The sequence below is a fragment of the Mycteria americana genome, chromosome 1, assembly GCF_035582795.1.
Source record: "Mycteria americana isolate JAX WOST 10 ecotype Jacksonville Zoo and Gardens chromosome 1, USCA_MyAme_1.0, whole genome shotgun sequence".
NCBI classification, from domain to species: Eukaryota; Metazoa; Chordata; class Aves; order Ciconiiformes; family Ciconiidae; genus Mycteria; species Mycteria americana.
The window spans coordinates 163,126,489-163,153,478 of NC_134365.1; the positions used below are offsets into that span (position 1 = coordinate 163,126,489).

General features: G+C 36.7%; 1 protein-coding gene across 2 annotated transcripts in view; it reads left to right on the forward strand.

Moving 5' to 3' along the window:
* DOCK9 (dedicator of cytokinesis 9) overlaps positions 1 to 26,990 on the forward strand; it is a 136,918-nt gene that overhangs the window by 23,348 nt on the left and 86,580 nt on the right. For both annotated transcript variants that reach the window (XM_075526447.1, XM_075526456.1), the window contains exons 2-5: positions 13,642 to 13,758; positions 23,461 to 23,550; positions 25,229 to 25,311; positions 26,438 to 26,507. In XM_075526447.1, coding sequence (XP_075382562.1) covers positions 13,642 to 13,758; positions 23,461 to 23,550; positions 25,229 to 25,311; positions 26,438 to 26,507 — 360 coding nt within the window. The remainder of the gene's footprint in view (positions 1 to 13,641; positions 13,759 to 23,460; positions 23,551 to 25,228; positions 25,312 to 26,437; positions 26,508 to 26,990) is intronic.

Below are 26,990 nucleotides of genomic sequence, written 5' to 3' on the forward strand. Positions count from 1 at the left end.
ATTATTCCTTCCTCCTCTCCTCCCCCCAGTTGTTACAGGTTAAGCAACTAGAACAGCTAACAGAGACAAGTTTGATGGCTGTAATTAGAGTTGGTAGATTTAGTGAATGCTGATATTAGCCACTCAACAGGATTTAGTGATCTTGATGCAGATTGTAAGTGGGACTTGGAGCAAAAGAAATGCCATTAAACCAAACTACTCAGGTTTTAGCCTATTCCTACAGTGAGGCTGGGTAGTCATCCTTTCTTCCATCAAAATTCAGAGGAAATTCTCATATGCTGCCTGTTCCCTTGCTATCACTTACTCTTCATTATCTGGTATTGTGCATTAGGAAAGCAAGCTCTTGGAGTGAAAAGTGATTTGAAGGAATAAGAGGGTGTACGTGGGGAACTTGTCTTTTGGACAGCAAATTTGCTGGATGAATCACTGAGGTATGCTGGGAATACTGAGAACTTTTTTACCTTTGTGATTTTGTAAAATTTGTAATTTTACCTTTGTAAATTTGTAATTTTGTAATTACATAGGTAATTCCTTAAGGGTATATGATGCAAGAAGGCGGCCAACTATTTGGCTATTGGAAGTAATATGAAAAGTACTGTTGTTAAAAGTACCATGAGAAGCTCTTCAAGCCACTGTGTGTGTGAAAAGATGAAATGCATTGTTTCCATAATAATTTTGAGTTATTTTGCAGATAGGTCTCTATTTAGCTAGTAATTTTCCTGCAATTTTGGGGGCCATGTTGGAAATGCAGTTGAATAACTTTTGTACAGTGACATTCTTTTTGTGTGTGCATTGTTTTTCTGGATTCTCTGTCGATCCTTATTCAGGTAACCACCTAATACAACAAATTGAGTAGTGTTGTGGTTTGGTGGGTTTTTTTTTGTTTTTGTTTGTTTGTTTTGTTTTGTTTTTTTTAAATTGTAGTTAAATGGTTTAAAACTACAGGTCATGTAACAAGTTGATAGATTTTCAGCATGTCTTAAAGTCCTGTTTTTCATCTTTCATTTTTTGAATCATGATGTGTTATTGGTAATTTTTTTTTAATATACCTCTTTAATAAAGTAACTTACCTCTTTTGACTATGTGGTGCTTGGGTAAGCAGTATCTCATGTTTATGTGTTGGGTTTGTTGTTTTTTTTTTTTTTTTTCTCTAAGTATTTTTTTTGTGAATTAAATTACTGAGATAATCACTACGTCCTCAGCAGAAAATAAATGTTGGAAATGCACATCAATTTAGCAATTAAGGTCTATTTCATGCAGGGTATAGCTCCGGAGGTACTGCTTCATGCTTTTGTTGTTAAATAGAAGAATCTCCTCAAATGGTATATGTGTGTAATGAAATGCAAGCTAGAAATTACATTAAACATTCAGTTGGAAAAAATAACTTTTGTATCTTTAAACTGATGTTATAAAAATTTTGGCTTGTTGGCTTTCATTTTGTCCTTCATCATGTTTTGGGAAGAATAGGGAGAATGATGGGGAAAGAAAATTACATTTATACTGAATTAAAGTAATCCAGATGCATTCAAGAGAAGTACCTGATCAGGACAAAACAGTTTAAAAGTAGAATCCTTTGTTAAATAGTATTTCTCCTGGTTAATTTAAAGTGTATAATATTTTTAAGTCTTTATTAGTGTGAGTGCAAGTGCGTTGTGCATTTCTGGTTGCAGTTAAGTATAGTTGCAGCCCTTCTCAATAAAACAAATTCCTGTTTGGCAGCTGCATCCTCAAGTAATGGTATAGTTTAGTCTAAGCTGTTCTGTACTTCCGTTTTCTGAAAACAAAAGGAACTGGTGCAAAATAAAAGTAAAATGTAACTAAATGTTCTTGAACTATTGTCTACCTTGATTTACACAGGAAGATCTGTTTTTGTAAATTTGACTGAACTGCTAGTTTCCTTCTTAACTCTTCAAGAAGCTTTATAGAGTGTTGTTTTCTAGAGTTTGGTGTCTATATATTAGAGAGACTGCTTAAAAAGTAAATGCATTGAACTTGGTTTTCCTAGAGAAAAAGACAGAAGCATAGTAAACCATTATTGTCTTGACTAATAGTTAATTTTATTATTTCTTTCAGTCCGCTCATTAGAAATGTGCTTGCATTGTGGATTGGCTGGCAACTCTTGGTCAGACTCAGTTTCATGTTTGCAGTAAGGTGAAATAACAATATCTTATGCAGATGTGAGAGGAGAGCGAAGGGGAAGAGAAAGGGATATTAAGATTTTATGTTGGGTCTGAGGGGTAAGAAACCTGTGCCTGAAGTTGTGCCTTCTTAAAAATACTAGCAATAAAAGAGGATATTTGTGCTTCTCCACAACTTGATCTGCTTTCTGCAGATTAAGGTGACTTTCTCTTCTATTATAGATAAAAATTCATGTCAAGTTAAATTTAGGATGTCAGTTATATTGAAGTGAGATAATTAACTGTCCAAAGAAGTGGAGCGGAGTTGAGAATTGAATGAAGGTGGTGGCTTAGTTTCCACAGCTGTCTGGTTGCTCTAGTGGACAGGGAGTCTAAAATAGGGATGTAATTCTCTGGGGAGCTGAATTTTCTCTTCGATGTATTTTTGCTTGGTAAATACAGCCACTGAGGTTTGTGCACTTGGAGGTTGCAACTCATTAGTGTTAAAAAGAAACAAAGGGAAAACCAAAATAACCCTCTCAAAACCTGGAGAAAACTGCTCATCACAATTCACTCTTTTTCAGGAGGAATTTGGCATACAATCATATGCTAAAACTACTGCATTGGGGAGCTAGGTTAGTCAAACCTTCAAAATTACCAAAAATGTCAGCTAGGTTGCATGCAAAATTGCATTGCACTACACTAAAGAATTGTATGGAAATGATCCCAATAAAAATTGCTGCCTCTTATTTTGCGAGTGTGTGTATGCTGAACAGTGTCTGTAAGTAATATAGTAGGAGAGTAGACTGGATTACAAAAGCAAACTTGAAGCATGACTTGAGTTTATGTCGCAGTGAAGGACAGGAATGGAAGATACTAACCACCGAGCACTGTGTAGCCTTGAATCACAAGGCCACCAGGCACTTCTGAAAACTGTTCACAAGACAGGGAAGACACCCCACGGTGTTTTGTACTGTCAGCAGAAAGAAAATCCTATGGAAGCCAAAGGCAGTGGGTGATGGCTGGCTGGTCTTCACGGCTGGAGAGCTGGGGTTCTGTCAAGTGACTTCACTCAAGATGTGTGAAGATTTTGTGGTGTTGTCTTCTCGGTGGTTTTTTAGAGGGTGATCAGTGATGGACATCTGCAATGCTGGAGGGTTCTGAAGAGAGAAGAATGAGCTGAGAGCACTAATAATGTGCAAGACACAAGTGAGCTAGCTGGCTCAAGCAAGGAAAGAGGCTGAGGGAGATGGATAGTTTACTTGAAGAGTTAAGTGCTTAAAAGTTGAAGGTATAAAGAGGTTTTTTAATTTATTTTATTTTTGAGTTAGTATCTTTGTAGAGTATATAAGATTTTTACTGTGAAGACAATTTGATGTTAAGGTATATTTTTAACATGGATTTAGCACTCAGATTAAAAAGAGCATCCCCACCCTATCACCAAAAAAGAGCAACATATCTGTTTGGGGCATTGGTCCTGGAGAATGTACTTGGTTAGTTAGCTGGTTGTTGATAGTACCTGAGTAAGTGATATTAATGTAAAAAACAACAACCCCCCCCCCCCCCCCCCCAACCAACACGTAGGGTTTTATATTTCTGAAGAGGCCCAGTTGTCAATAAGTAGCTAATTTTTACAATAAAAATATTTTAAAATATTGAAGCCTTGATTTTATAAGCATTGTAAAAGACTTGGACTGTTTTACATGGTCATTTTAGAAATGCACATTCTCTTTTGTGTTTGAATCATAACCTTAAGGCATTAAAATGGATCCACCTTTTTTTTTTTTTTTTTTTTTTTTCCCTCCAGTGCAATACAACATGCTTAGGGGCTGGCCTTTGTCTGTCATGCATTCCCACCATGACAGATTTAGCAAACTGCAGCTGAGAAGTTAGACTAGTTTGTACTTTCTGCTGCTTGTGCTGGGGAAAAAGCTATTGTTTTCACTGGATCACTGGCATGTTCATTACTTTGATGCCAAAAAGCATATGGTTTTGCTGCTGTTTGTATTTTCAAGCAAAGAATGCAGGCAAGAACAAACAGAAATCCTAAGAAAGAGCTTATTATAGAGTCTCCGCAGCAGTGCAAGGATGCAGGTCCTTGTGAAGTAGAAGTGGAGAGTCCTGTGGTAGTGCTGGTAAGAATTGTTTATACAAGCTACGTCTTCCATTTAATAATTCCAGGTCTGTCTGCCAGTGAAAACCTGCTTAATCTAATACTAATGAGAAGTTTCAGCATTCTTACTTGTGAAGAAGGTGTGTTTAAGATTTAGGTTTCCTTCCTTGTGTGTTGTCTGTTGTTTTAATTTTTGCTGTTCTGGTTTACCAAATCTTTGGTTCTCTCTGAGTGTGACTTTGGAATTTGGTTTTCATACTAGCTGCTTTTCAGTCTGTTCTGTTTAGCATAATTGTACAGCTCTTTGAATCCAGCATGAAAACTACTTATGCTTTAAAATACATTCTAGCACCTCTGTTTTTTAACTGCTAAGCATATCTTTCAATTTAAATATATTTGAACTCTCTGAAGACCATGTGTGTAATGGTTAAATTTTACTTAAATGTTCTAAGAACTGTCTAAATAATTCAGGTGTACTTCTGTTAAAGGAACTGTTTTTCAATGCCTTCAATGCACATTATTTAGGAATTTAAAGTTTTAAAGTAGCTTCCAGTGAGGCAAAAGGGAATATTTCTGTATGTGGGGGAACTAATCAAATATATATATTTTTTTAATATTGCTACACACTTAGTTCTGTTGGAATTTTAATAGTACAGCAAAAGAACATAATAAGGAAGCTGTAATGAATCCACCAACTCTCTCCAGCTAGGACAATAAACCTTTTCAAATAACAGAGGAGGATTGTTAAACTAATAACTTACGTATCAGTAGAAAGAAGTACTTTGACAGTTCTTACCAAAATTCCAATTTTACTTAGTAATATCTCATACTTAATTGCTGAATTAAAGGATGACACTCTCCTCTTTATTTGTCTGGCTGTGGTTGAAGTTAGTGGGAGCTGTGATCCTCAGATTATGGCCCCCCCCCCCCTTATTTGAGCTTCCTGCTACGCATTTAAGAATTGAACTAAAACATTTTGGCTATCTATATTTAGTATTACGCGTCTGTAACTTTATGAGAATTGTTAGTCTATATAACTGAAAGCTTACATGTGTGTTAGCCAAATTTTCTTCTCCTCTACAGTGTTTTCTTTAGTTTCATTCTATTCAGAGCAGTTGTTAGTAAAACGTGGTGGGTTTTTTTTTTTTTGTATGGGTGTGTTCTGATTTCTGGTCCAGATTTTCATCAGTACAATATGAGCTAATCTTGTGTGTGCTTTCCTGCCTTTGGAATGTTTAACTTTATTTAGAACTGTTTTTATTCCCCCATGAATGCTCAGAGAGGATATTAGTGTTTCTGCAGATACTTAGAGTACTGCAGTTGATCAGCAAGCGTATGTACTTATTAAAAAAAAGTATAAAACACTGCTGTGTTTACTTATAAGCATTTATGAAGTACATCCTTGTAATTTTCCAGGTACTACTTAATTTAATGTTCATGGATTAATATACCTCCAGTGTTTGTCCTCCCTTTTTAAATTTTCAGATGAAGTGGGTGCATTCAAAACAAAGGTCAATATTTCAAGGGAAGAACATTTATGTTCCACATAGGTTGCATAAAAATGTCTTTGTCATTTCAGTTGCTATTTTGGTCTTAATCTGTGACATATATAGACAAGTGTATATATGGCATATAATTATAGACGGTATAATATCCCTTTTTGCTTCTGCTTTTGTCTAGTTTATTGAGAAAAAATAGATGAAACGGTGCAAGGACGCTTTGCACTAAGTGTAGTGCTAGGCACAAAGCAAAAAGTAGGGTGCTGTGTTTCATTTAACACTGACATTTGGGTCCATTTTTATTTCATTGGGTTGTGATGTTGCAGTAGATTTTTACTGCCACAGTGACAGTAGGTATTTTGTCACTGGTATAGGGTGCAGTAAGGTAATAAGTAAGGCTGATAACATTGCTAGTTGGTGTAACAGAATGTAAACAGCAGAACTTCTTGTTTTCTGGATTAGAAACCTTAGAATTGTATTAGCAATCCTCAAAAGCATTTGGAACAGGAGGTTTCTGGTTTACGCTAGTAATACTTCTAATTGACTATTGCGTAAAACATTATTTCAGGTGTAGATATATTCCTTTTGTTTGGGAATTAAGATGTGATTTACCTAGCAGTCAAGTTTTTTGAGTATTCTTTGTTAAGATGAGACAGAATCAGCTGTTAGGACTTCAAGGAAGCAACAAGTTTTTTGTGATATTAATTTAATTCTTTTAAATGTAGTTCCCAGAGAGTCAGGTAGAGTATTGAGGGAACTGCGTGTTTATAACTGTAAGCATCCCATGTGATATTGAAAAAATGTTATTTGATTGGGCGCTGTGCCTGAATTAACTTTTCCTGGATAGATGGCTAGGTTCACAAAAGGAGTCATCTGCTGTTTTCAGTGCCAGTATGTTAGTACGTGTGCTCTTTTGTTTTCCTGTGATTTGAATTAGATTGTTCATAACATCATAACTTTGCTTTTGAGGTTAACAAGCAAGAAGAGCCCATGGAAAAAGCATTTAGATTTTCTGGGTGGTGCCTCAAAACCTTACTTGGGATGAACTGCTGTTGTGCTAGCTGTTGTAGAAGTTACCAAATTAGTACACATGCTGTCCAGTTGCATTTTGATAGTCAGAAGTAGTAACTGCTTATCAAATCAGATGATGTTTCTGGGAAGTTGGAACTTCTGGAGGCCATCTTTCTGCTTGGAAACACACTGGCAGTATAAAATGTAAGACACCTGAGCTCTTCTGTCCAGCAGACCATTGCCCAAGTCTGATTCTAGTGTTAGAAGTTTCCGTGCTGGTAAGAGAACTTCATAGGACACAGCATGCTTACTTTGCGTCTGAAGGTAAAGCAAATCACAGAGGAGGCTAGAAGTAAATACTGGCATTACAGAAGGTCATATCAAAATGTTTGAACTCTGAAAAGTGTTCTTGTGTTTCAATGGACCTTGACCATCAATGAAATACTTCTTATAAATAAAGGCACAATGCTTTGTAATCTAGACTGTATTCATTGAGTTTTGGAAACCCCCCTTCTCTTCTGTTACAGCCCTCTGAAGACTTGGGTGAAAACAAGTTTTCAGGCTTTCAAGTTAAACTGGGGGGGGGGAGTTAATTATTGTGTTTTAAAGAAACAGTGTGCAAAAAAGCCTGTATAACTGTCTACTCTTTGTATGGCTCGCTCTCTGTCTGTAGCCCAGGTAAGCACTTCTGGTCTGTTTATGTAAGCATGAGAACAGGTTACTTAATGCACTTCATTCTTTCAAGCTCTAGAGACTTAAAAGTTTTGAATTTGTCAATGAAAGCATATTGTTGCTTAAATATATGCATAGTGGTAGTTTTTTACGTAAATGTATAGCAGCTTATTCCCTCCCACTGCCCCTAAGTTTACATCACAAAGTTAACCATACCTAAGAAAGGGGATAATTAGTAATGTAATATTTAAGAATAAGCTCTACGATACATATAATTTTTTGAATGGATTTTTAAGTTGATTAAAAAATAACACAACCGGGGCAATTTATTTTTAATTTATTGTGATTGTGGGATGATAAGATTACAGGGAGCTGTTACCCATGTTTAGTATTAAATAGTCTTCTTATTTGTCCAAAGTGTCTTGCCTCAGGCCAATGTTGAGAAATATGTAACACCATGTATTCATCGATTCGTATGCTGTGTTGCCTGCTGGTGCTTGAGCCCCATTCTACATGGGGACTTGTTAATTTGCAGGCGTTATGTGCTAAATATGTTTTTATACGGTAAATGATGTTTTGTAGCATGAGGCTAACAATACTCAGTGCGCTTAAGCTGACCATCCTTTGTTTTGTGGGAAGACAAGAGGGAGATAATATTTGTCTCAATTTGAACATACAAGAAAAAAAATGTACTATATTATGTTTTCTCTAATATATAATGTAGGCAATCATTGAACTCCTAACTTAAAATTCCTTTTATCTGATGGCTTTTGACACTGCTAAAAAATATATTAACCATATTCTGGCAGATTGAAATGGTTACCACGTGGGTGTCATGACTGCTGTTTTGAAATGCTTCTTATTTCTGATAAGTTTCCATACCTATAATACACTGGCAAAAACCAAAGTGGTATGGCAGACACTTTGCTGTTTTATCTTCCTACAAATATGGCATTGGCTAGCTTGATTGCTGGACCCCATGAAGCCCTATGCTCTTAGCATTTTCTTAGGTTATGGAAATAAAAATGTTGCTTGTTGCAGATTAATAGGAAAAGTTAAGCCTTGTTTGAAAGACTGACTTTTAGTACCCGTAAACTTGATTTTACAGTTTTGACTGGGCTGAGTTTTATCTGTGTCAGCTGGTCCATAAATCATATTCAACAATACTGTACCTACCCAGCATCTTTTCTTTTATATTACATGAAATAATAGACCGGAAAATCTTTTTTTTTTTTTTTTTTTTCTGAAGAAGAAGAAGAACTTGAGAGAGAATCTGCTTCCTTGTGGTGTTCTAGGTTTGGCTAAATGCCAAGGTCAGCGTGCTGTTTATTGTTTTCTTTTTCCATATCTGGTTGAAACTGATAAAACATCTTCTTCCTTTTGAATCTGACAAATGACTGAGGAAGAAATGGGTAACACTTTGGAGAAAGCTGGGGAAGCAAATTCTTCATTAATTTTTACAGAAATTATATTCCTGCAAATCAGGTACTTATAAACAGGAAGATGGTGTGGTTTTCTGGTACCACTAACTACCTCTGTGTTCCATTGCCTTAGAGGATAGGTGTATATTCAGGGCCTCAGTTCCAAAGAGCTTTAGATTCTTTAAAAGCTTCTAATGAGGGAGAATTCTTTTTTAATCTTGTGTTTATGGCATGTAAGCAAAATGTGAGCAAAGCTCATTTTCTTTTAAGATTCTTTTTTATCAATTTTATGGTTGTGGTGGACCTGTTTTGTGACTATAGGGTAGAGACATGCATTTGCTATGAATTGGATGCTTTCTGAAGCTGCAGTATATGCATCTTTGGTTTTTGAATTAACTGTGCTAGAAAAGTGATTTTTGTGTGTGTGTGTACGCCCATGAAATAATTTTAGTTACACTGTTTTTAAAAGTAATCCCTTTCCTCTATTTTTCCTGGTAAAATGAGAGGAGCCAGAGCTAGCTTTCTTCCAGTCTTCATCTGTTGCCTTCCCAAGAGAATTAACAGGAGGATGGACCTAGCTCTTCAGCACCAGGGAGAAAAGGATGAAGATGCTGATTGTGTGCAGCACCACATAAAAATCCATTACCCGTTAGAAGTGACAGCTTTCCCTTGCTAACAGTTAGTGGAATTGGTGATGTGATCTATCTACTTGCTAGTTCAGACAGTAGATGTCCCGATATGTGCTGACTGTATTGACCATGTGTATGTTGCTTCTTTCCTTTAAAAGGCTTCCCAAATTGCATTTTAAGTATATTAAAATGTGGCCTGAATTGATTTTTTTTTTTTTTTAAGGACACTTTAAAAATTGTGAGCTGCACTGAAGCTGAGTAACAGAATTCAAAAATGCTTTTGCAACAGCTTTTAATAAGGACAGAGTTTCATGTTCTGTTTAGTAACCTGAATCTCTCCTGCTTCTGAAAGGGTCCCATCAGCTCCCATCTGTTGGCAGAAGTGGTCATGCAGCCATCTGATCAGCATTTCAGAGAGCCAATCTGGCTGAAAGCTCGCTGGTTAGGAGGAACCCTCTAAAGCCAGATCACTCCTAATCTGTCTCAAAATACAACTGTTCAGTTGCTGGTACTAGTGTGAGAAAGCTCAGGAACGTGCCATGAGGGAGAGAGGGTCCTTCTAGTGTCAGCTCTTCTTTCAATTAATTAAAGCCAATTGTGAAGCGAAATCTTTAGCTAACAGAAGAGGCTGATTGTATACACAACTCAAATGGTCTTTCTCCCCTACTCATTTCTTAGACCCAGTTTAATCTGGAGTATTTATTTTTGTTTCTCCTAAAGGTCAGTCATGCTGCACCACACTCAAATCAACCTGTTGCTGCAGCATATTGCATGTCATTTCTCATGACAAACTCCTCAGAAGGAATGGTCACATGGCAAAGGCCAACTTGACCAAATGGACTGACTTGGCCATAGTACTGTAGTAGTCTCTAAACCTTATTTTAGTGTAAGAGTATACTGCACAAGAGCTCAAGCTCAGTGATTGACAGGTGAGCATCTTGCTTGCCTGGGTAGGTAGAGAGAGACCGGTTACATTGAAAGTGGGAGAAAGATGAGCAAAGGGTATCTTGCTTTCTGAACAATGTGTTGTCTTATACTTCACTTAAAGAGCAGTAAAGTTCGAGGGCCTCTTCATACTCTGTGTTATCCCCATCTCATGGGCTTAAGGAAGCAAATTAATACTGGACAGTTATTGCCTTCCTGAAGAGTTGGAGAGGGTAGGTGAAGTTACTGGAATTTCTTTGGAATCAGAACAGTCTGGCACAGTGGGGCTGTTCAGCCTGAAAGAGTAATTTGGTAGAGCCTGCATCTAAGAAATGTGTCAAATAGTTGGGTGAAGGAGGTGCATCTGGCCTTCTGAGTACTAAGGAAGCTTGGAGCACACCATTTCAGTAGTTTGGGATTCATTGCAGCAGTCTGAATATTCAAAGGCAGACTTAACAGAACGTTTTCTTGCAACCAAAATATTTTGTGTAATTAGTACATTAGAGAAAATGTAACCTTTTCTTATGCTGTGTTTACATGCTTCTCATACTCTTCTGAGCTAAGTCAAAATGGTCCAACCGCTTCAGCTACAGATGTGTGCATGAACATAAGCTTAAGGCTTTTCTCATGGACACTGGTGTTACTTCTTGGCTTTGTGATAAGCCGTGTTCATGAACAAGAGGAGAAGATGTAGCGGTAGCTGTGGTTCAGGTGCCAAGCTCTCAAAATGTGTTGGGGTACAATGTGCAGCGAACTGAGCAGCTGTCCTCCATCTCCTCTGAGGAGAAAGATGGCAAGCTCAGCATGTATTAGCCTGTGCTGAGCATGTTGTTAGATAGCTTATGAACTTTTAGTCAATCCTTCCAATGTGATTGTAAATGGTAGCTATTTTTGTTGACAAAGCTACATTTTGTTCATCATTTTTTGATAGATTCATTTTCCAGATTTTGCTTTTTTGCCCTTTTCAGCTGTTATGCTCTGTTATGTTCTTGCATTTTTCTTAACAGTAAAACTGCCATATGGTAGATATGAGGGAATCCCATGTAAATTTTGAGTAGCCTGTGAACTAAGCCTGAAAACTTTGGTAACCTTCTGTGACTAAAGCTTTATAATTCCTTGAAAAACAAATTTAGTTGATTCACTTTTAGATGAAGAAAAGACCTGTATGGTTTCTCAGGAATATTATTGTTGTACTAATGATTAGAATAGAATATAGAATAGACTATTTCATTTGGAAGGCACCTACAATGATCATCTAGTCCAACTGCCTGACCACTTCAGGGCTGACCAAAAGTTAAAGCATGCTGTTAAGGGCATTGTCCAAATGCCTCTTCAACACTGATGGGCTTGGGGCATCGGCCACCTCTCTAGGAAGCCTGTTCCAGTGTTTGACCACTCAGTAAAGAAATGCTTCCTAAATGTCCAGTCTAAACCTCCCCTGGTGCAGCTTTGAACCATTCCCATGCATCCTATCGCTGGATCCCAGGGAGAAGAGCTCAGCACCTCCCTCTCTACTTCCCCTTCTCAGGAAGCTGTAGAGAGCAATGAGGTCGCCCCTCAGCCTCCTTTTCTCCAAACCAGACAAGCCCAGAGTCCCTAGCTGCTCCTCATAGGATATTCCTTCCAGCCCTTTCATGCCCTCCTCTGGATGCATTCAAGGACCTCACATCCCTCTTAAATTGTGGGGCCCAGAACTGCACACAGTACTCCAGGTGAGGCTGCACCAATGCTGAATACAGCGGGATAATCACCTCTCTTGATGGGCTGTTCATGCTGTGTTTGGTGCACCCAGCATGTGGTTTGCCCTCTTGGCTGCCAGGGCACACTGCTGACTCATATTGAGCCTGCTGTCCACCAGATCTCTTTCTGCAGGGCTGCTCTCCAGCCACGCCTCTCCCAATGTATAGTTGTGTCTGGCATTACTCCGTCCTAGGTGCAGAATCCGTCATTTGGACTTTTTTCATCCCATTAGTCATAGCTCAATGCTCCAATCTGTCTAGATCCCTCTGCCAGGCCTTTTGTCCTCAGGAGAATCAACAGCACCTCCCAGTTTGGTATCATCAGCAAACTTGCTAATGGTGCATTCAACTCCTGTGTCTAGATCATTGATAAATATATTGAACAGAACTGGCCCTAGAATTGAACCCTGAAGAACACTGCTGGTGACTGGTCACCAGCCAGATGTAGCCCCATTCACTACAACCTTTTGAGCTCTGCTAGACATAAAGATATTTCTTCTGTGCAGTACAGCTGGAATTTGAAAGGTTATTAACATAAGTTATGTGCATATATATATATATTAAAAAATCTCATCTTGCCTGATCAGCTATAATGATGGCATAAGCTGGCCTTGCTGCTATTCTTATGTTTAATATACCTTATTTTGAAATCAGTACCACTGATCTTAATAAAGTATCAATTGGAAAGCCTCTTGTAATTGTCACTTGTAAAAAAAAAAAAAAAAAAAAGTAATTTTATGTCTGATACTGAGATACACAATTTTAGTTGCAGAAAGTGCAAGCTAGATTATGGCTCCAGCTTTGCATTAGTTTGCATGCTCTGAGGCAGTGCTGCCTCACTGAGAGCTCTCTCTAAACCTGCTTTGCCATCTGACCACTTAACGGAATGCTTGGCAGGTGAAGGTTTTTCTCTGTCTGATTGTGCACAGCCAGCTGTAATGCCTTGACAGCAGTATAAATGTTGAATCACTACATAGTAACTGACAAAAGCTACTCATGCAATTAAGAGGAAACAAATGGCCTATGGGAATTTTGTAAAAACTATAGAGAAGAAGGAATGTCAATTAGCCTACCCCTACCGCAGGTTACTACTGAATTAAAACAAAGTTCAGTCTTAGCTTTGAATTAAGGTTGTTTTAATCCCTGCTAAACCCAGATCAGAGCTTTCTGGGCAGTATCAAGCAAAGGTAACCACCAACATAAGAGACTACTAATTTCTTTATAATTTTTTTGCAGTGAAAATACATACAGATTATTCTGATAAGCTCTGACTTACTGTGTTTTGTGAAATAGTTCTGTTTCTTCCTTCTGATGCAAATAGCATGCTTGTCTGTAATTATCAGTTGCACTTAATACATATGGTGTGACACAGAGTCTGCGTTTTGAATACTGTAAGTTTTTGATGTAGATGAAATCTTGTTCTGCCAACTTTTTAAAGAGTAACTTCTTAAAATGACTCAACAATTGTAATTTTCCCTCAATATACTTGAATTTATTTCCTTTTCTTTTTCTTTAGGCAAAACCAAAGCTCATAGAACCAATAGACTATGAAAATGTCATCGTTCAGAGGAAAACGCAGATTTTGAATGATGCTTTACGTGAGATGCTACTGTTCCCTTATGATGACTTTCAGGTAATTTAATCCTCCCCCCCTTTTTTTAAGACAGATATTTAGAAGTAGTAGTCATGAGATGATAACTTCCCATTTCTTTGTTTTTTAACTCTCTTTAGCTACAAATAATAAAAAAAAAATCTTTGCCATGAGTCCCTTTACACTGCTCGATTTACTCTGTCAGGTTACAGAAGAAGAAATAGCACAATTTCTTCATCCATTCAGATTATAAAGTCTACTTCTGCAACTCAGCAATTTTACTGCCTTTTGAAGTAGATGATGAGTCATTTTTAGGTATTTCCCCCCTTTCTGACGTAGGAAATCATGTGATGTTTGTTCAAAAAAGCATCTGCTTTTTGTCATGCTTTAATTCTTAAATTGATTGGGTTTTTCTCCCCCTGCCCCAGCGAAGGACATGAACCTGTTCAAATGAAAGCTGTTACTCTTAGCTGTGTGTTACCAGCCAAAATTGGGCTTTGGCAAAATACCCCCTGCATAACAGGTCTCTGACTTGATTAAGCCAGACTTTATCAAGATTTGTGATCATCTTGATATATTTCTATAAAATAACCGTGTTTATTTAATAAATGGTTTATTTAAATACACTTTCTTGCACCTTGTTGTAGATCCAGTTAGGATAACCACCAAACATCTTAGAGACTGGAGTTGGTGTAAATAGTGAGGAAAGTGTCTCTCACACGTGCCCATACCTGCAGTCAAAATGTCTACTTATATTTGAAAAGCATGCAGACATCTGAACTCTGTGTAAATTAACTGCTTCTGGGGACTGTATCATAGTTGAATACCTTAGAATTGTTCTGCAAAAACCTACCTGAAAAGCTGAGCACTTTATTCAGCCAAGTAGTTGAAGCTAAGTTTATGTTTATCATAGGGAAAGTTGGTGATAAGTTGGTGTATTTCTACAGAAGGTTGTATTAAGTCCCATAAATTACACATGTTGAGTTTTTCACAAATTCTCTCTAGCCTATTGAAGTATTTACCTGAGTGCACCTGGATTCCGTTTTTAATATAGTCTATGTGCTTCATTATCACTGATTCTTACATGAATAACTCTACTTGTAGCCTTCCCACTCTAGGCTAAAAATTTTGGTTTTAGCAAGGTACAGGTATTTAGTAGTTTGGGCTTCATGTCTTCTCAGCCACATGTGAAAGTTCTGAAGTAAGAGTAAGTAAGACTTCTTACAAAAGTAAGCAAGTAAGAATTCTTACAAAAGGAAGTCGTACTGCCTACGAACATTATCTAATGATACTAGTGTTCAAATGCTAGACCACTCATGATGATGCCCTACACCAGGTATTGGCTTTGGGACTGAAAAGCGTGTGTGGACTATATCAGCCGTATCCCCTTCTACAGTGTGGCTCTTCAGTATTGCAGATCAAGAGGAATCAAGGATACTTCTGCTAAGCATACTGTTATCTAATTGACTAGTTCAGTTACCAGGGGTCATTCTGGTGAACAGCCCTGAATTATCAATGGAGAAGAAACAAACCTATCAAGAATATCCTCAGGCATTTTGTCTGAGCAGTCTGGGAGATGTCTGAAGTGTTTAACTGCTGTTTCAAGTGGCCTCTTCTGCAATTCTTAATCTCAGGCCTATATGACTGAATCTAGTCCATAGTTTTCAGTCTGATCCTTTAAAGGGAATGACTGAATTTTGTTCACAAACTGTAAAGCCTTTTATTATCCTTTGTTTGGATTCTGTGGTCAGATTTTCATCAAGGCAGTCATTAAAGTGTGTGTTACATCAGCGGATTTCCTTCAGGTAGTCACAAGTTTGGAATATAGTCAGATTTCCTGTTTCTTTATCCCTCAGCGGTGTAATATCTGAATACGTTTTCTGGGTTTCCCCTATATAGCCTTTGGCAGAGTCTCATTTTATGTTTGATTTATATGAAGACTAGTTTGTACTATCAAACTTTATTATTATGCTATCAAAGTTTTATTTCCTTCTAGGATTTGCTGGCACAAACTTACTCCAAATATTTTTATTGTACACATGACTCTCCAATACTACTTTGATATATCTAGCTTGTTTTCAACAACACAATGCATTTAAATCTGTCATTCAATGTATTAAGAAAATATTAGCGAGTCAGAGAACAGAAATCCCTTATATGCTTTTTTTTGCAAGTCAAACCTTTTAACCCTGTGCAGTTTTCCATAATCATATTTACAGTTTTGAAACCATTAGGCTTGATACAGTTGCCAATATAATTTGAATAATTTAAATACCAGCATATTTTCTGTATTTGCCATTCTGCTTCACATATTTTTTTTTAAATTCCTTTTTCCTAACTTGTTGCTGTCACACAATGTGTGGGCAGCTCTTGGGTAAGCCTTGGCTCAAATGTTTGATACTGCCCTCATCCCCCATAAGATGAATTTAAAATAGGGAGCTAGAGTATTTAGAACTACCTGAATACATACTTATAACAGTTTATAGGTGGAAACTCCTACCATTGTCTAAAAACCTGTTCAAGGCATTTCCTCTTAGAACACTTAGTTTTTATTTTTACAAAGTTTTTCCTCATGCTTAGGTTAAACTGATTACAATCTAAAAAACACTTGCCTAAAAAGGAAGCCAAGCCCTGACAATTTATAAAGACATTAAGAGTAAGGTTATTTTGTTACCAGCATGGCCTTAAAACTAGCACTTAAAACAGCACAGAAAATACTTACTTTTCAGCCCTAGATAATACTTCTACAATTTTTGGGAGATTACAGAAGAAGTTACATAGTTTCAAAGAGGCAGATTGATAACACTATTGAATTTGTGCTGAAGTTGAAATTATTTTGGGAGAAATTGAAGACAAATGTTTGTGCATAATTTGGATAGCTTTTTTTCAGGTAATGCAGTTAGGTAACTGAAATGTAGTTTAGTAAGTGTGCTTTTCATATAACTAAAAACAATACTTGCAGGAATTCGAAGGCAAGATTTTCTTAACAAATGTTTTAATGTCTTCTTCTGTAGTTGTGGTCAGTGCCACATTCAGTTTGTAACTCTTTCGACCTCAGAGAAGCTAAATATTAAAGGAGAACTTATATGAATTGTTAGTCCATATCAGAAAAGAAAGCTTGCACAGCAGCTGGCTTCTTTGGACCACATATAACTTGCTTTTTTTTCTTTCTCCCAATGAAAGTTATTCACCTAGTAAGGGGAAAAAAAAAAAGTAAGTCACCCTTTTCTGTTCAGCTGTGACTGTTCTCCAAACATGCTGTCAGAAGTAGTTCTAAGCTCAAACCACTACCAAAGAAATATCTGAGCAAGGATGGAGCAGAAAATTCTCTGCTCTGGGAAAACTCATGAAGATTGAAGGATTATTCTTCAGCTAACTGATCTAGTTACATGAACCTTTCCAGATTTCCATTGAAATGCATTTGCCATCATCCTAAATTTGATTAGCTGAGGTTATGAATGCTGTTTTCTCTCGTTTTATATGTGTTTGGTAGCAGCTCGTTTACTTTTCAGAAAGCATGATTTTTGTCCTGCTTCGTGCTGATCTTCAAATAAGTAGGCTTGTAATTTATTTTTCTTTCTTTTGAGTTTCTACATTTTCCTTAATGCCATCATATCCAAATAATAGCAAGATTTGCTTTTCTCTAGTTTCTAGAAGAGCTCTTTATCAGCAACTTTCTCTTCACATATTGGGTAATTTTTTAATTTACCATTTCAAGATTGTTTCAGTTGCTTTTCACAAGCTCAAGTTCTGAGTTTTCTGTACTGAATTCACTAATTGGGTTATTCCCTAACTTGTTCTCATCAAATTTATAGGGGCAGTCATGTTGTGTTTGGAGATCCTTTTTACTGTTAACATCACTGAGTTTGCTTTAATTCTTAGTAATTGGGCTGTCTAAACTTTCAGTACCTTTGTGCTTTGTAGTCTGTTTGCTTCTAGCTGCTTTTATCGTTATTTTGTTTTCATTATGGTCCCCATATAATGTGTTTGTTTAATTAAGATGGTAGAACTGCTTTCCCACCACCCATTGGAACATCTACTAATCTCTTGCTACTCTCAATTACAATGCGGTCAGTCATTCAAGTCTATACCTCTTCTAGACTCTTGCTGAGAAGCAAGTCTTCCCTTTTATAACCTTGAATGACTATATCAATTGGGTACTCTTGTATCCAATTTTGTGCCTCTTCATGGCTTATTATAATTATTCCAAGTCACCTGAATTTTAGTAATTTACTCAATAACGAAATGGCTTCATAACTAAATAGCATTAGTTTAAATCAGACCACCTTCATGGATCACAGTAAAATCATATGCCCAATGACTGCCAAATTGGTGATGTTTACATTAACTGCATAGCAGGTAAATTATTAAAAGAAACCTTAACCCAAAACTGTACTCGTGATTAGTTTTCAATAAGACACCTTGTATCTAAATGCTTTTGTTTCAAAATACCTAACTTTGGAGTACAACCTCCGTTCTTACAGGAAATATTTTTCCCAATACAGGGTAAGTTTACATGTAGTAAATACAATGTGGGTACATTCCTACCCAAATTAAATATGCCATTACAAAGTTATCCCACTGTTATTTTGTAGGCATTTTGATGCCTAGCTTAGACATCGTTTCACCTTTGTTACTTTTGGGTTTGGGCCATATGGATTTAGCACACTTTCACTTAAAGCTCTTGGCTTTTAGTTAATGCGAGTTAAGTAGCTCTGAAAATAGATATTATGCCAACTTTGCAGAAATGAAAGTAAACTCAGGTCATTCTACAAGAAGGCACATCGTGAGTACAAGGAACAAGCAAAAAAAATTTTCAAGTAATGTTCTCATTTTAGAGAGCAAAAAGTAAACTAGTCAAAATACAATAACTTATTTTGAAATGGTCAAAGAAATTTCACTATGACTTTTTTCTTTTAAAGTCTATTTCATGTTTTTCCTTGAGTCTTTAACCAACTATTCTAAATCTATTCTAAATCAAGGCTTCAATCTAGTTTGGAAATTACCTTATAATACAGCTTCTGACACTTCCTGTACAACTGATGAATCTCTTCTGGCACGTAGTAGCTTTAAGAGCATGATCTAACACACAGCATGCCATCTTTTCTATCGACTCTTTTAAAACAATTTCTGTCACTGCTTCTTGAGTATTTGCCTCTGTGTAACATCATCTAAAGTAAGGATGGCCTGGGTATGTGACTGTTGAATTGAAACCCTGTACTTTTCTCCCCATTTTTCTTGCCTTTTGCATAGTCCCTATTTTACCAGTAGGATACAGGACTTTATTAATAACCTCCATTGGTTATATAGATACACTTGTATACTGTTGTTGCTGCTTTTTTATTCCTTTCCCAATATTTTGAATAATCAACTGTTAATAACCATAATTTCAAGCATCTTAAAGGGATGTGGAGGGGGAAGTGGTTTTGGGGGAAAATTTTACTAGCTCATATTCAACAGCCAACACTGGAAAGAGCATGTGAAGATGAAAACATATTTTTTAAAACAGGTATTGGCAGTGAGTATGTGGTGTTGGCAGCAATATCTTGTACTTTCTCTGTTCACTGTAGTTGTTGGAACTTGCATAGAATAGAAGTACTGTCACTAGGTAGACATTGTCAGATTTACAGCGCAGAAAGAGGACCTTATCAGATGACAGAAACTGCTTGAAAACCTCCACAGTGGAGTGAAAAATATAAAACACCCATGTTAAAAACACAGGAGGGAGAAAGGCAAAAGCTAAGGAATAACAAACTAAAAGGGACATGTCTGAAGACAGACAGGTCAAATGGACTTGAGGAATGTTGTGTGCTGGCTGGCTTTTCACCTACATCTACTGTAGTCCTTTCCTCTAAAATATCTCCATGTGGACCTGTTGTTCAGTGTAGAATTGCTGAGGAAGATACCTTCCTACACCAGACAAAGCACTGGAAATTTAAGATCTGCCATTATTTTTTGCTATAGAAATGTAAGTGTTGGCACCTTATTTCCCGAAATGAAGTGAGTAATTTTGAGAACTACTTCTTCGTCTGTGATTTGGTTTTGGATTTTTAAAATTTTATTAAATATTTTATATATGAAAAATTTACATACGCTTATTTTTCATCTTGATAGAACTAAAGATTGATTTTTGTTGATTCATACTTCTCAGCATTGACTTTTGTATAAACTGTGACCTGGAAAAAAGCCCACCATAGCTACACATTTATACATTCATTTTAAATACTTAAGTATGCATTGTGCTAAGACACCCCACTACAAAATACCTGGCTGTCTTTTGGCTGTTCTTTAGTGCCACCTACAAGCATGTTTGTCTTAAGAAGAACCCTGGCCATCTTGCTATTTTTTTGCCCTAAAGCATGGGGAAGGGGGACTAGGATGACTCAGAAAATTGCATGCCAGGTTTTAACATCAGTAAAGTATATTATTTCTTTTAACCTCAGAAACAGACCCATTTGCTAAAACTGTCAAGAACATAAAAAAACCTTCTAGCCCGAGATAAGTAAAACGGGAAGTCTAACTTCAATTTGGTTATACATTCAGCCACCTGAATATATTGGTTATATATTCAGCCGCCTGAATATGAGCCAGCAGTGTGCCCAGGTGGCCAAGAAAGCCAATGGCATCCTGGCTTGTATCAAAAATAGTGTGGCCAGCAGGACCAGGGAAGTGATCGTGCCCCTGTACTTGGCACTGGTGAGGCCGCACCTCGAATCCTGTGTTCAGTTTTGGGCCCCCCACTACAAGAGAGACATTGAGGTGCTGGAGCGTGTCCAGAGAAGGGCAGCGAAGCTGGTGAAGGGTCTAGAGCACAAGTCTGATGAGGAGCGGCTGAGGGAACTGGGGTTGTTTAGCCTGGAGAAAAGGAGGCTCAGGGGAGACCTTATCTCTCTCTACAACTACCTGAAAGGAGGTTGTAGAGAGCGTGGGGGTCGGTCTCTTCTCCCAGGTAACAAGTGATAGGACAAGAGGAAATGGCCTCAAGTTGTGCCAGGGGAGGTTTAGACTGGATATTAGGGTATTTTACTTCACTGAAAGGGTTATCAAGCACTGGAACAGGCTGCCCAGGGAAGTGGTTGAGTCGCCATCCCCGGAAGTATTTAAAAGACGTTTGGATGAGGTGCTTAGGGACATGGTGTAGTGGTGGTCTTGGTAGTGTTAGGTTTATGGTTGGACTCGATGATCTTAAAGGTCTTTTCCAACCTATACGATTCTGTGAATCCTAAGTAACGCTAAGTCTCACTAGCAAACACAACCTTGCGACAGAAAGAGTTTGGAAGTCTTAAAACTATAGCCTTCACAGTCTGCACTGATCGTGGACAGATTCACTATCCGTATTGTATCAGGTTTTGAGTAGCAAGTACTCCTTGGATGTGAGACTTGGTAACATGTCCTTTCTGCTGTGGTCTTCTCTGAAACCTCAGCACATAGTGCTACTATCATAAATCCCTGAGGCTCACTCAGAAAGTAGCATCAGTAAAAGAGTCCGTTAATTGTGTGCCTCAGTAGTGCGTGTGAATCCTGGGTAGTGTTAAAAGCTGTCTTCCTTGAAGAAGATAAAAAAACCTTTCAATTACTGTTTGACAGCACAGTAATTGAAAGGTGTTTTTTTCATCATCTTTGAGAGCATGAGACAAACACTCTAGTTCCTGATGCTGCCACAAATCAAATGGTAACTCAAACCGAGAGAGTTGAAACATTTCAATTCTACGAAACACTTCAACCAATGTAGTTGTGCAGAAAGTTTGTAAAGACGACAATCCTTCCTTCCTAGTTTTTCTTTTGGTATATAATGTATATGTATGTGCATGCTTGTGTTTTAAAATATTGTGCTGTTGCTTTAGTAGTTATTTTTAGGAATTTGCTCTACATCAAAAGATATTACTCATTGCATTTCCTGGCTCTCTGATGAACTAGTGCAGCTGATGGATGAGCTGAGAAAGAGGCAGCATGCATTAACACAGTTACTAATATGGACAAAATTGACAAACTCAATTCTTCTGTTTTGTCACTGATCTTGCTACCGTACTAAGATAAATATCTTTTTATATGTGAAAGATGAGAAAAAACCCTTACTGATAATTGTGTAGCAGGATAACAGCAGCAGACATTCTAGAAGTATGTATCACCAGTTCAATTTTACCAAGTTCCACTATAGTGGTAGGACTTGATTCATGAGTTCATGGATTTCCCATGAAAAGTGCATGGAAAGGTGCCACTCTAGTCTCTGCGGTTTTTTAAATAATGATAATTTTTTAAAAAAGCATAGTCTACCTGCATGCTTATAGGAAATATATTATATTACATATAATATATTATTTATATATTATATAAAGTATAAACTATTTCCTATCAAATATCAGACTACTTCAGGCTGAGAAGAGGATCTAGACATTCTGGCCTTTAGCTCTTATAAGGTAGCTTGATACTCTTAATAATCTTATATGGCTTGAAATAAGGAATATATTTCTAGAATTCAGAAAACTTAATTCTTAAATGCTGTTAGCATATGAATGAGTATCTTCTTGCAGGTTTTTTTTTAAACTGTATATTGCAAGATTTTTTGGTCCCATAAAATATTTTTCATTTTGTGCTTTTGCTTTTAATACCTCCCCACCTCTCCCACCCAAGCAGTTAGCATTGTTACTTTGCAGCAGAGTTCTGGACTAGACAAATGACTTGACCATGAGTATGGGATAATTTTTTTTTCTTTAAATCTTTGCTGTACTTGAATATTCTAACTTCAAATGCCGCCCCCCCCCCATGGGGTGAGGCTTTGGTAATGACAGAAATAATCACCTTGTGGATCAAACTCTCAACAGAGATAAGTTAAGGTAATGTACTTGTGTACCCTTTCTTTTTGACCATTAATACGTGGAGTTTTTTCTTTTCACATGTTTCTCTGATCCTTCCTGGTGCTAGCTACGTGTGGAGTATAGCTGACAGGTGAGGGATCACAACCCCCTTCCAGGTCCAGGCTATGCAAGCTCTCTTGTCCATCTCTGATGACCTAAGATGTGAGATTCCTTTCCACATGATGCAAAATAATTTCTATTGCTGTGTAGTTATTTTCATTTCTGGTCCAGAAGATTTTGTAAAGTTTTCATCTTTTACACTTATAAATGTAAAGTACCCTAAGGCTTATTTTAGCGCTGGTCTGAGAAGCAGAATTTCATGGTTGCAGAGAGATTTCCTGCTCTCTGGCAGCCTTTCTATGCCCCTCTGAACTCCAGCATAGGATAGGAATAAGTTCTGACTTGATAGGCTGAAGTGTATACTTCAGTGATTCAGGCCTCCTTTCTAAACCTTCAATTTAACAGTGCAAGTCTCATTTTTTGCCAGCTGATATCTTCTTATTTTGGTGTGGGTTTGTTACTTTTCTTAAGTAATAGTTTTTATCTGTAATAATAATGTCTGTCTTGAAAATATTGGAGTTATGTTGTGATGGTGGAATTATTTTTACTAGTGTGTTCTTGCCCATGTTAACAAAATAGAGGAAAACACTTTTCTATGGCATCTATTTCTTACTGATTCCAGTCTTGCCCTTGCTTTGAAAGAAGTAACACATTGCTAATCTTTGAATGAAAGCAAATTCTCATTAATTGGCTATTCTGAAACGGCATATTCACAGGATGTTTTCTGCTGTGCTTCTGTCTTAGGTATAGTGATATAATTGAGTGTTGCCATAATGTGTCATCTTTCCTTTAATTGCAAGTTTCATTAATTGTTTTCGTTGTTTATCAGACAGCATTATTGAAGCGGCAGAGTCGATACATTCATTCAACAGTTCCTGAAAATGCAGAGAAGGAAGCTCAAAGCTTGTTTGTAACTGAGGTAATATTGGAATTGCATGTGGCTGTGTGTAATAATGTTATACCTGAATTGTTTTTCTTCTGCTTCATTTACCATTTAAAAAACAGGAAAAAAAGCCCTGAAAAAAATATTAAATCTTTATTGCCATTTACTTGTCAATGATTTCAAGGGAAAATTTCCAGGAAAACCTAGTATTTTTTCCATTGGTGGCTGGAAAAGAAGGATTACAGGATAGCTTTGAATTATTTTGTTTGGGTAATTGGCTTTTGCAGATGCTTCTCCCCCACTTTCTTTATGCTTTTGGCTTTCCCAGATGAACATGGGTGATTTCCATACATAATGTCGGGAGCAATAGTAAATCTGGAATGAATCACTGTGGCTTGTTTTTCCTGATAAAGTGTTTCACACCAGTCGTTCTTAGTTTGTTCATAATTATCTTTGTACAGCTTGCTGGAACAGAGGTATTCATAACTGTAACACTTGTAGAGGCCAAAATTCATTATGACTGCTCAATTTGTATGCTATATGTAGAAGAAACATCCTCAAACCTAAAGTTTCTCATAACTGCTTGCTTATGTTGGCATTCCCTTGGTTCTGACTGCGATGTTGTGTTTCATTTAGTGTCTTGTTGAAGCCTTTTAGGAATGAAAGGTTTAAATTTTTTGTCTTTTTTTATATTACCTACTGGTTTTCTACTGATATACTCTAAGCTGATACTTTAACATCTGAAACAAGTAAATGTCTGTTGTAATTCCAAGAAAACTGAAGGAGCTCCAAATAGCTGAATCTACCTCAAACATCGAAGTGGTTTATCCACAGTGATACATACCCTTAATACCTAACCTAAACAGTTCTAAGATAAATTTGAAGAAGGTAGACAAGGAGGGAGGAGTGTTATAGGTAATTTATGAAGTTTAATGAGTTTCTGCAGAAACAATTGCTTGGCAAGTATTAACTTTGTATTTTGAAATATAAAGAAAATATTTTTGAATCATTAGATTCTATGTTTGTGTACATGTAAGTCTATTTGTGTAACATACAAAATTTTGTACCGCATGGATTCTGGCAACAGATTTTGTCAGTTTTATGTTACTTCGGTCAAAGCCAAGATAAATCAGTACTTTTATGTTGTAGCAATATGGGTGGAGTAAAATAGTATTTCCTGTGATCTAGACCAAAGCTTAATGATGTAATTGCTTTTCAACAGCTGCAAGCATGCAGTTTAAATATTAATTTAATTACACTAGAAGTATAAATTTAAGGAAAATATGGTTTTAGTTTCTCTTTATCAGTACATGTGAAATCAAATATTCTATTTTAATAATGTACCTGTATTTTAATGCTGAGTTTTCTGAAGGCTCAATCATGTTTTCAGCTGCAGCGAAATGCTGCTTTAACTTTTCAGACAACTGAAGATGGTTAATCCAGATGCTGAGTGTAGTCACCATTTTGTAGTTTTATAAGATACACATCTGGCAGATGATGACATCCTATTGAAACATATCACTTGTTGCAAAAAGCTGTATTGCTCTAGACTGTATTGCAAAAGAAAGGAAGTGTACAGAATTTTCAGAGATTGACATGTAACCATAGTAGTTCATAAACAGACGTATCTTAAGAGGGTTTTTTGTGTGTGTGTCTAGGGAATGCTGTTAATTCTCTTCCAATTAATACTGGTACTTGGTTTTCATTAAAACAGTGCATCAAAACCTACAATTCAGACTGGCATGTTGTTAACTATAGATATGAAGATTACTCAGGAGAGTTTCGACAGCTTCCAAAGTATGTATGTTATCTAGTGGTATAATAAAGATTCTGAATTTGTGAAGAAACTTTAACTGTATTTAGTATAAATGTATTTATTACACAAATGTATTAATACATGTAATACGTAACTTGAAATATTCTATCTCAGTGTTTAATAGTCAGTAGAGATTATAAAGATTTGTTGGATGGAATTTATATTTATGAACTTGAAGGTATTAAATCTTGTTAAACCATTTTCTGGAAAGATACCATAATAACGCTGCCTTATGAATAGGCAGGTCAAAACAAGAAATTGTATTGTTGACAATGTGAATGTAAGTATGATAATTAAAATGGGCTAAAGTTTCATCTAAAACTAAAATGGTCATATCCTGTTTTTGTAGCTTCAAAGGCATCTTTTGGAACTTTATTTAGGAGCTTAGGGAATAGAACCTAACTGAGATGGTTAGAACAAGTGTTTGAACTAGTGCAGATTTTCACAGCATGATTCAAAGCAAAACCCTAATCTACATCTATTACAGACTTTCTAAAACATCTTGCTAGAGAAATATTTTCCAATTTTTTCAAAATTTTGTAGGGAGAGTATAGAGGTTAGACCCTTAACTTAAAATATCTGAGTGGCTGAATACTCTGAATCCCACAACTCTGGAAGATCTATGTCTTCCCCACCTGCTCTCCTACATCTATCAGTTTCAAAATAGCTTTCTTTTCCTGTGAAAAGTTCTGATATACTCACAGGTTTTGTAAAAGTCAGTACCTGGTTTTCACTTGCCCTGAACAGAAACCACAATAGTCAATAGGAATTTAAATAAACGCATTGTCCTAAAAGGAGACAATGGTTGCAGGTATGAATTCTTGCTCCTAAGATATTAGGAGTGCAGTGAATGAAGAAGGCATTTGGTTCCCTTCAGTTACACATAAGGACAGTGGCAAGCAGAACAAAAGAAAGGCTGTGGGCAGATGTGCAAGTTAGGAAAATTGCTGGCTAAGAAATCTATTTCATGAAAAATACATGCTTTTACTTAGTTATTCTTGTGCTTTTTCCTCTTCGGTTAGGAAAATAACATCTTTATTTTTGCAGCTATAAAATATGTAACTAATCACAAAATTCCTAGCATTTTAGAAGCTTTTTCTTTCCTAGTAAAGGGACAAAATCGGAGAAGCTTCCAGTTCATTTATATGAAGTGGATGAAGAAGCAGATAAAGATGAGGTGAGATAATAGTAGTTCCTTACTTTCTCTTGCTTTCAGTAAAGAATGTTGGATAAGGAGACGTTACAAGTTGGGTTAAGTGTTGATGTCAGTAAATGAAAACAGAGATTAGCTTGAACAGCCTGACTGGGAAACAAATGTAGTTATTTTACCTATCTCCTTTCAAATAGCCTTGTACTCCTGAGATCTGTCATGTGAGTAGAACAAGTTTTGACAGATGGTGAAATTGAAGTTTTAATACTTGGCGATGTATAATCCTTCAGCTTTCATAAAATCTGTCTTGTCTTATACTGTTTCTCTGTAGACGGGTATATAGAGAGAAATGTTTCATGCAGTTTAATCACGAAGTTGAGTAAAATCGTAGGTGGATCTGTTCCAACATGACAGTACACACACTTAAGCATGCATGACAGTATAGCGTACAGTGTGAATTAAAATGAGTTTGTCACAAATTTGAGTATAGGATAAGACTTGGAGATCCAT